Source organism: Schistosoma mansoni, assembly GCF_000237925.1.
Source record: "Schistosoma mansoni, WGS project CABG00000000 data, supercontig 0062, strain Puerto Rico, whole genome shotgun sequence".
NCBI lineage: Eukaryota > Metazoa > Platyhelminthes > Trematoda > Strigeidida > Schistosomatidae > Schistosoma > Schistosoma mansoni.
Window position 1 is genome coordinate 14,489 of NW_017386029.1, and position 11,460 is coordinate 25,948.

General features: G+C 34.2%; 1 protein-coding gene across 1 annotated transcript in view; it reads right to left on the reverse strand.

Annotated features, from left to right (window-relative positions):
• Positions 1 to 857: 857 nt before the first annotated feature.
• Positions 858 to 11,460, reverse strand: part of Smp_163650 (C-terminal pdz ligand of neuronal nitric oxide synthase protein, putative) — a gene marked incomplete at its 3' end in the record, with an annotated part of 102,529 nt that continues 91,926 nt past the window's right edge. The window contains exons 6-9 of the mRNA XM_018790525.1: positions 9,859 to 10,049; positions 7,567 to 7,779; positions 5,415 to 5,816; positions 858 to 1,424 (exon numbers count right to left, since the gene is read on the reverse strand). Coding sequence (XP_018646158.1) covers positions 858 to 1,424; positions 5,415 to 5,816; positions 7,567 to 7,779; positions 9,859 to 10,049 — 1,373 coding nt within the window. The remainder of the gene's footprint in view (positions 1,425 to 5,414; positions 5,817 to 7,566; positions 7,780 to 9,858; positions 10,050 to 11,460) is intronic.

The window sequence follows — 11,460 nt, forward strand, 5'->3', positions numbered from 1 at the left end:
TATTGGGGTCGAACTAGGATATCTGAATTTGGTCAATCGGTAGAATTTCGTGTAGTCCTATCGCAACACAATATATTTCGCGTTATAACAACTTATCAAGCACTCTGTCATGAAGTCAACTTTTTAAATTTGTTGCTAACCAAGTTTTACTATCTCTTCTAAGCTTGCTTATCTGAATAATCAATTAGTGGGACACGTATTTCAAGAGAAGTACTAAACATCAATTCAGACTACAGTCAAGAAGGATTTTTATGCTCAGTCACCGTCGTAATTACTTCACTTTTCAGAAGTCAATGTTTTCAGGCGTTTTTGATTTATTATGTTTACTGAAGTGTTCATGGCAAGGTCCTTCCAGCCCCCGTAAAAATAAATAAGATGAAACTGTTCCTCCTATTATATGATTTTATTTTTACCTCTCCACTAATTTTCACACATTAATTGTTATTACTCACAAAGGATCGTATTTTCCCAATGTGATTATTATAGAATGAATTTGATCAATATCTTTTAGCATTTGAGGTTATTGAATGGATGTTTTGATATCCCCTACAATTAGAAGTTCAATATATATTTGCATAGTGGACAACAGTATGACCTACTAGGTGAATGAGTTCAGATACGTGCTGACCTATTTAACAGAATATTACTATTAAGATATATATAGAATTGAGTCTAAGGATTTATTAGTTTACTCAAATCTTTCAGTGACGTCGTTTACACGTATTTGGAAATCATCCACATATAACATGGACTGACTCCGAAAGTTACAATAGTGTTAAGTTAATAGTTAACTGTAATTTACTACCTACTTGTAAAAAGATAATGAATTAGCCTGATAGACTGATGCTTACTTTGTCTCACCTCGAATCAGTTGGTAAATACGTGGTAGTGTTTTTGAAATTTCCTAATTCATTCAAATCACTGGTTTGTTCTATACTTGTTAATTTAGAAAGCTCATTGGTTGTGTTGTAGTCTGTTAATTCACCAATTCCTAAAGTTGCTTCAATAGATGTATGTTCATGATTATTCATTTTATGATCTATTTGTGTTGTTGCACTGTTTTTACGCTTTGGAGGTTGTGGTAATAATTTAAGAAATGATGAAGTGCCATTTCTTTCATTTGAGACTAAAGTGACGTCTTTGATTTGATGTTCAGTTCCTTTGGAGCTTTGAAGTGTTTGTACGCAGTTCATATTGGAATTTATTGTTTGAAAACAATTGTTTTGTGAACATGTTTGATTCATCAACTGATTACTCGAAACTGTTGTTTCAAAAGCCATAGCTTCTAATGGACTATTTACTGCACTTATTGAACGTGGCAAACTTGTCACACCAAATATTTGATCTTGGATACTAAGATTATTGCCTCCTTTCATTGACCAAGAATGTTTTAATGTTTTGAATTTATCTTGTAACTCAGATACCTGAAAAAAATAGCATAGTTAACATTCAAAATTCAGACAACTGATGAATAGAATATATCGAACAAATAACCTATTGTCTGTGGGTGACGAAACTTGTACGAAGTGTACAAAGTAAATTAGATGCATGAATAGGGTATTTGTGTATCAGATAAAGAACCCATTTATATTTGAGAGTTTACAAATACTTCTAAGGATTACATAATGGAAGATTTTTACAAAATGACCAATAACTCTTGACAAAGACTAGTGCTCGGAGGGAAGCCTATAAAATTCTATCGTCTTTGAGGAAGTTTTAATATGGTCTATCAAAATGAAAGCATATGTTTATTGGTTATCTGTACAACAATTCACATATTTCTAGAGTTTGCTAAGGCTGTACATAGTTATTATAATAGATGTTGTATCGAGTAACCATCATAAGAACGCAATAAAGTAATGATTGCTATCTTGAGTAGAGGACAGGATGAATTATCATTTGTTTGTACATAATGTTGTAGTATTAGATCTATCACAAAAGTGAATGACTTCTATCAAATCTTAACTTAAAGATAGGTAATATTATTATTGTGACAGTTGATCACTAACTCCTGAGGAACATGGTTGGTTACATTTTTAACTACATTAACACCGTTGGATGCCGGCTCAGTGGTCTATCGGTTAAGGGCTCTGGCTCGAGACCGGTAGGTCCTGGGGTCGAATCTCGCGAGTGCGGGATCGTGTATGCGCACTGCTGAGGAGTCCCATAGTAGGACGAAACGGCCGTCCAGTGTTTCCAGGTTTTTGATGGTGGTCTAGTTTCAATTGACTCGTGATTTCAACTGTGAAAATACTAAATTCTCCACAAAACCCCCTCTGATCTACATTATAATCATCATATTAGCTGTGCAACAATTAGCAACACTCCTAAGATTATATGCAATGATGGATAGTGGTTAGCAGTGGAATCGAGGACGCGCGTTTCGCCCCATTTGGGACTCGTCAGCTGGATGTACCTGCATCTCAGAATTGGTGTTCACTCTGAGACTCGAACTCAGTACCGTTCGCTTCAAACGCCATCGCGTTATGCCAACAAAAGACTGATCAATTGCAGGCCTAAATAACAATAGGAAGATACAAGTAAACAACAACTAGTGAATATAACTCCGTAAATTGGTTTCGATTACGGTTAAGTTTTGTCAAGAACTTTTATTAACTCATTTAACAGATGATGTTATTTGGACAGTAACAATTTGTCTATTTCTCTGTATTATTATGATTACTATCATGTCTGTATAAACGTGTATGCTTGAACACATGTGACAGCCTACGGGCATATCTCTTTCTAGATAAAATGTTAATATCTTAAATATCGCTCGATGAATCATTCTCTTTCTCATGTATATCTGTGCTCGAATCATAATAATAGCATTTGCTTTGCCTAGCTGCGACTTGATTCGATTTGACTATAAATTCACCTCTTTATTCGCTCACACATATACATTAGCCTCTCTGCTTTAATTAGCCCGATGTGCTTGTGACTTTGTTATCTATGCTATCCGTTAATAAACTGTAGTAGCCACTTATTATAGCCTTCTAAGTTTAAACACCGTTTGGATTTATATAATAACGGTTGTCAAGGTGATTGATCAACGAAGCTAAGCCACCACAATTTTGCTAACCTGGATTTTATAGTGGTGTCAAGTGAATTCAAGAATTATTTACTAATATATAAAGGCATTAGAAGATTAATATCACGTAGCCGAATAAAAGAGTCTGTTAAGTCTATTTACATCCTTGCCATACTGTATTGATATCGGATCATAGCAAATTCCAATTAAAATCCTACATGTAGGTAATTCGAACCCATTTTGTCATTATGATTTTTTAAATATTACAGTTGTAAGCAGTTGACGATAATCAAACAAAATAAAATGAATTCAGGTTATTTTGCTGAAATCTTTGTTCTTGCTCTCTTCGACCAGACTATAATTTATGAACGACCCTTGAACGAATCTTAAGTGACCTTGAGAAATATTAGCCAATCAGTAAACACTCAATATAGAGTAAAAATATATTATACAAAACCAAAGAATTAAAGTGGATACACTTCTTTTACATGGTCAAGAAACCTGTCAAGGTTAGAAAAAGGTTCTAAGGTTCTAAAATCGTAATACATAAGGTAGGAGAACTCATCCATATGGCTCCATAATAGTTGGTCTCTGGAACCATGATAAGGTCACAAAAGCTCTCAGCCTCGACCACATAGCTTCATTATTGTTTGTGTGTACTCCCGCTGTGTAAGTTTAGCATTTTTGTTAAGCATATATCCCTACAATACTCTTACCACTGTACAGCCAAAGTTTCAGTAACATCTGCGATTATTGCAGCCAATGTTACTGGTGCTTTTATTATACAGTTCGCAGTAATTAATATAATTTGCCTTAGTCTCAATCTAGATCGAGGGAAAAATGTTCCTATTCTAGCAGACGTCTTCCTCCAACATATATCACATCGAAGGACAACATCACGGTAGTTTGCATAAGGTCCGCAAGTCTTTTGATTACCGCAATTACAAATAAAGGAACTTCTTAGTAGTTCCATTTATTGTAGCCGCCTAATTGTCACATCTCTAAAATCCCCTGTGAACCGATCGTGCATGAGTATCAGGTACTGAAATTGGCACAGTGACCTTGAAATCCCTCAAAGGCTTCTGATTAGCTCGTCCACAAATTATAGTCTCGCCGGAATCTACACGGAGTCTAGATAAGTTTATAAATCATATAAAAACTCTTGAATCACTTAAATACGTTTCTTTATCTCAGTGTTATACGTTTATTATCAAAGTTCTTTAAATGAATTTTCTCTCCCTGAAAGTAATAATGAGTTGAAATAGGGAAGTATATTACCAAAAACACTTAACCTATGCTAATAGTGTTGTTTATTTATACAACTCAGATTTTGAGTAGCACTACATTTCTGACAAACTCAGTCAGTCAGTTATGGGTATGAGGGCTAATATCACTTCCCGGCTGCCCACACCGTGGAAGGATATTTCTTGAGGGACCTGAAAAGGAAGTTGGATTAGTGTTGAGCTTAACGACCTGGAAGCATGACCTCAGTGCCCAAGGGACAACTGCTTAAGGCCGGTCAAACACGTCCTTTTTGTGAGTAATGTTCTGGTTAACTCCGTTCTTCAAAAGACCTTACCGCCAGAGACGGAAATCCGTGGGATAAGGCGAGGTATGCATTTTTAGGGTCGACCTTTTCTAACTCCACCCCTCCTTGTAGGAAGACAGCATCGCTGTTATGCTAGTTGTCTGAAGGAAACAATTTACTGCTGTCACACCTCTGTACAGTCGGCAGTGCGACTTCACCATCGGACCTTGGGATTGCTGCTTTTAGTCTTACCACTCTTCAACCGACCTGTCTGGCATGGTGGGACCTTGAGGAACGATTGTTCCAGCCAGTATTACTCGATTGGTTCATCACGATAGGCAAGCCTGACAACCACCTCAATGTAGCAGCAACGGTCGAGTTTATGACAAACTAGAATGTAATGAATAATTGTGATGTGTGGGCAAGAATGATAATGATTGGTTGTCTTGATGAGTCAGACATTAGATAGGATGACAGGTGTTATATGTGTTATATATATTCCCCTATCCTTATTATGTATGGACTGTTCCTTATTGATGGACACTTATTGATGGACTGTTATTGATTGACTGTTCCTTGTGTCGGATTTTGGTGTGAAATATATTGACGTTGTGGTCAGCTAATCTCGTGTTCTTGATCTGAGTTCTGAAGAAGTCCTGTAGAATAGACACTGGGTGGGAATCTAGTGTAGATATTCGTCTAAGGTAAATTAACGTCCCACATACGTGTAACAAGTGAAAGGACTGTTGTAACCATAATCCCCTAGAGTTATAACAAGCATCCTCTCTATCGTTAATAACAAATTGATAACTTTTTAAAGTTCTGTTACTTCTTTCAATGATTTTGAATTCTTACCTCTTTTCTATTGGCTAATTGTAGAAATCCATCATCTTCTAAATTAGTAGTTTCTTTGGAAGTAATATGTGAATTATTTGAATTTAAAATCTTACAATTTTCATTCAATGAAGATGGTATACTTGGTTTATTTGTTAAATATGTTGAATAAGGTGTATTAAATTCAGATCTTATTATATTCATTTCATCTATAGTTCCTGTTAAAGCTGAAATTGATCTAGGCATTCGAAATGGATTAGAATTGCTTAATGGTTTATAATTTGTTTCATTATTTGGATTAACTGAATTATTCCATCCAGAAAATGATAATGAATTAAGGACATTTTGATCGGTTATTGATTTATTACCAGACTGTACACTAAATGATGCTGAATTAGGTAATAATCGTCGATCTGAAATAAACTACAAAATAAAAAGATACATATATCATAGTATAATAATAAAAGCTCCCTACATTTTTATGTCAGTCAAAACGATTACATGCAAACTAATAGTTTCTTAATGTGTTTTATGTTCAATAAATACTCAAACTGTAAAACATGACGGACGTATCTGTTTAAAATACTCTGACAATAAATTTATTTATGCTCCATTTTCCCTTGTTTGAAACCTTCCAAATAGTCCTGAGTAATTCGGTCTCCCATCTGTCTGTCGTTTCAAAAAGTTTCAAATAGTGTGCACAGACGATTTCCCCCAAATTAATTGCATCAGCAATTAACAGGAGAGTTAATCAGTAGTCAGAAAACACAAAAGACTAAAAACAATCGATGTTTTCATTAATACATAAAGCTGATGATCGTTCAGGACTTGCCATATCCTTTCAGTTTTTAATGGTTCTCACTGAGATGATTAAATAACCATGGGAAGAGTTATTTTCTTCATCATGTTATCACAATAAATAAACCTAAATATTTCATTAGATTTTCTGAGTTTATAGTTCCTCTTCTCTCTCTCCTCTTCGCTTCTTTCGATCCATCCCCTTGATTGTCTGTTCAGATCAACGATTATATGAAATATACTCATTGAAACTTCATTCTCGTATATAACTTATTTAATTCCGTTATTCACCAACGCGATTTAAGTCGATCATAATATACGAGGGTAACTGGGATGTATATTTCAATAACTCGATAACGATTATTCATACGATCAAATTAGAGTCAGATCTAGGGTCACTAAACTTACAAGAGATACGATTACAAGATATTACAGATTGTAGATTATATTTTAAGACTCAATTTTCATTAAAGTTGAATGATGCTTTTTAAAGAGTTAAGAATAACTACTAATGTATACACTAACTAGAATAAAAATTGACTATAAAAAGTTTTTTTCTTCTGTACAACGAACATAGGAGGCGAAACCCGACTCACATTTCCTCGTCGTGCCTCCTGGATAGTGAGATTGTTTCCATGATGTAACGTGAGCGGTAACCCAGTTGGTGGAAATCGGCCTAATCATCCACTCTACCTACACCCACAAATGACTACGAAGGCTACAAGAATCATTGCACAATTATTTTAGTTCAAAACGAAAGAAAGAATCAGTCTGCCCAAAAAATAAAATAAAGATCTGCCCCAAAAAATTACAGAAAAGGAAGAAAGATGTAATGATTCTGTGTAGGCAATTCAAAAACAACTATTGAATCCCGGTAGTTGCGCCGTGCTTCTATGTAGCATTCTTCTTCAGAAGGGCCTACTAGGCTTCACCAGGTTACTATGGCTGGAAGGGGGGGGAACAACAAATATACTATTCAGTCAATTGTATGAATGAAAATTATATTTATCTTTTGTTAAATGGGGAGGCGAAATCCGATTCACACATCTTCGTCGTGACTCCTGGATCATGGCACTTATCTCATGTACTAACGTGAGCGGTAACACGGGTGGTGGAGATCGGCCTAATCAATCATTCTATCTATACCCACCAATGATTACGAATACTACAAAGACTCATTGCATAACTATTGAGGGTTCAAAAAAGATGGAAAAAATGAGTCTGCCCGCAAAAAAACAGAATGAAAGTGTTGAGTAATGATTCTGCGTAAGCAATGCAAAAACAACAATTGCGCCCCGGTAGTTGTACCGTGCTTTGATGTGTTTCTTGAAATGAGATCATTGTCTATTGAAGCGAACATTTATAAAATACTTACTTTATCATTTCCAGTAGTGAACAATTTACTTTGATTCATTGATATATTTACATTATTATTAGGATTGTTTGTATTTGTTGATTGAATAATTGGATTATTATTATGTTCTATTTTATTAGATGTCAATAATTCTAAACGTTCTAAACGATCAGACATTTGATTTAACCATGTACGTAAATCCCAATTTTGACGTACAAGTTGTTTAATACAATGCTTGATTTGAAAAGAAAACAAAAAAGAAAAGTAATAATTAAGAGGATAATTTTATAGTCGATTGAAGCTATACCACCATGGAAAACCTAGAAGTACTGGACGGCCGTTTCATCCGGGTCTGTTGTGAGACAGTAATTCACTGAAGAAAATGGTGGACGGTTACTCAATTTCGTGGATTAGTTGAAGTTAGACATTAGCACCGTTGGATGCCGACCGGCTCAGTGGTTTAGAGGTTAAGCGCTGACGCGCAACACTAATAGGTTATGGGTTTGAGTCTCATGAGGCGGGATCGTGGATGCGCACTGATGAGGAGTGTACAATAAGACGAAATGGCCGTCTAGTACCTTCGCGTTTTCCATGGTGATGTAGCTTCAAATGACTCATGAATTCAACTATAATATTAAAAGACTAATATTTGAACGAAGAATATTCTTTTCGATAAATTCTCTTCAGGTTCTACAATTATATATCCAAATTAATAATAAAATCTCCACAAAACCCCTTCTGATAAAGAGAATAAGATTTTAATTTATGGACGACTTTTGGGCAACGCTAAAATAACTTTGGAATGTTTATCTACTTAATAAGGTTATATATTAGTATGAAGAACTAGGATTGAGATTTAGAATTAAATGTTAGGGTCGGGAATTAGATTTAACGTTGTCATCATGAACGGATATTAGTTATAGTGTCAAAATGGTATTCAGTCTGATTAGTGTATGAATTTCGCACCAAAATCCATGACCTGTTATCTTAAATATGATTAGCTCGTTCATAAGTTATAATCTTTCCAACAAAGAGTATTGGACAACCGTTTTATCTTATTTAACCTCATCTTTAAAGTATGCACTGACGACTGCATCTGGGATTGAATTCGATGTGGAAGCCTGACTTTTCTAGCACAAGACCAGAATCCAATGGTTCATTTTTATAGCTTAAAATAATTCACAGTATAGCACGACTGTGAAACCAAACAAAAACAGAATTTAGGAATAAATGTAAATGTGAAAGAAACTCTAGTCTGTAAAACCAATTTTCAAATGGGAATTTTTCCAAAATTTCACCATTTAAAACTTTAACCAGTACAATCTACATGATTGTACATAATCAAGCAGTCAGATGACAGACTTATAGTCCTACTAAATATTTTTAGTCAAATCTTTGTTTACAAAATTTAACACCCAGATATATGGATAATAAGGGATTCAACATCTGTTTCACTTCCTTGGAAATCTCTGCCGCCAAACAATCAAATGAATAGCAACAGATAATATGATGTAACTGAGACTTTATTAATTAGTTTTCAAACGTTTCACTAGTTATGTATTAGTTTTTTTAATGTGTAGTATATATATATATATATATATATATATATGGTGGTTCTGTGGAGATTGTTGAATTGTCATCGCCTAAGTCACAGACTGCGATTTCAATTAGACATCTAACAAAGTTAGGAATCATTAAACAGCCGTTTGCTCTTAGTATGGGATTCTTCAACAATGAGAATCTATGATCCTATGGTGGATCGGAATTCAAATAATTGAGTCATCAGTTCATGATATCAATCAACCATATTTTAGTGTCATTGGTAGGTATCTCTCTCACATCCGGCATAGTTAAAATTTGCTGGTAATAGAATCTCGCTTCATCTATAACAATTACCTCTGAAAATTAACTGCTCTTAGTGAGACCTGAAGTTTCTGGTTCAATTCTTGATAGGGTCGTGAGTATGTGCTTCTGGGTAGTCCCATGCTAGAATGAAAAAGTTGTTCAGTACTCCCTGTTTCTCAATGTTTTTTTCTAATTTAGGTCAATCCTTGATGTGAACCATAACAAAATCAAATCTTTTCTAAGACTTTCGTCACGGTAGTTAAATATATATTAGATGACATATTTACATAACCCTGATTGACTTGAATGTGTATTACGAACTCATTTGTTTACTTTATTATGAATATTTATTTTTCTAAAGGTCTTGTTACCAGTCAATAAATACAGATCAAATAAGGTCAAAAAGAATAATATAATCAAGGTAGATCAGGTTAACAACTTAGATATCAGAAACTAAACGGTTTTTACTTGATGTAAACTGGTATCCACAGAGGAATTAGGGAGTATTGGTTTATTTGATTGATATTGACAAAGACTGTTAATATTTGTCATTTCAGAGGATACTGTACCAATTGATTTTTGGTCAGTGGATAATGTTTCTGGCAAGGCACTATCAGTTAATAGAGTGTTGGATAAATTATTTGGACTTTGTAAAGAACCTGTAAATTGAAGAAAGGAAACAACATTTAGAGAAGTATTGATTTTTCAAGGCAGATAATAAATATTTTATAAGTCAAACTAATAAGTGAAATCAATATTTTGACTGTAAATGTTCATAACCAAGATCCATCTCTAGGACACCTATCTTACCGATTGTTGACAAGTATATTTTACAACTAAGGAGCATTGATTAGTACTTTGCACATTAATGAAATACTTTCAGGTGATTTATGAAAATCTCAGTGAAGCTCATTTGTATGAAAAGTGAGTCATCACCTATGAGTGTGATTGATTTCTCACCATATCTCCAATCAAATCAAGTTAAAGATGTCTATCATCCCTATCCCTACTTGAGTTTGAATATGTTTAAATTACCAAGCCCTTTAATCAACTTATTCGACAGACAGTATTGTTTATGTCAGTAATAACTTGCCTATCTTTTGCCCATTTATTCCCATGCTTGTTTGAGAATTTGTGGTTGATGTTGTGTTATAGCACTCATAAACACTCCTATTACTACCTTAAAGGGTAGTTACTTAAATCGCTTGATGACTCATTCTCACGCTTGATACATGTGCTACGACTTCATTCTCATTGTTATTTGATATTCTCACTCTCACTTTTCTCTCAAACTCGTGCCGTGTGTTACTGATCTTTTGAACTGTGCTGTGCTAAAATAAAGTAGTCAACTCTTCGTATTTACCTTCTGAAGATTATGAACCTTAGGAATTAGGATCTCAACTAAATAATACCTCCGAGCATACAGCTCAGTAGTATTTACTTTTGAACGAGACTTATTTCACATTGTTCACAAGTCTAGATTGATACTTAACTGTAGTATAGATAGAATTGTCCAAAATTTTATGCTTTGTATTTTTCTAAAGAGATAAAAATTGGTTATCTGAGATACATTCCTTTTAATAACAATAGAGAAAGGCTCTCTTTTATTCATTGATAAAAAATGTCATATCACCACCCTTACTCCTCACTCTTGCTCATTTTGAAATAAGATCCATTTTTATATAAACGTAGTTTACAAGTCATTATTGTTTGATGACTTTCATTAATTATCATCATTTATTTAAATGTATCCATACCCAGTTGTTTCGCTAGAACAACCTGGTCATGAGCTTACTACAGCTAAAGCTTATTCATCATAAATCATACTGAAGTTTTTGTCCTGTGTTTATTCTTCTCTCTCTCTCTCTATATATATATATATATATAATTTGAAAAGACTACACCTTGTTCTATCCATAGCTGATTACATCGTTCTCTTCTTGCTTGTAGAAAATGCATCATGTGAACCAAATCCATCAGATATTGCACATTCCACGGAGCTGTCATTGTTACCTGTAAAAATGGAAAATATCAATCCGATTGTCGATGATGATAATAATAATAATAATA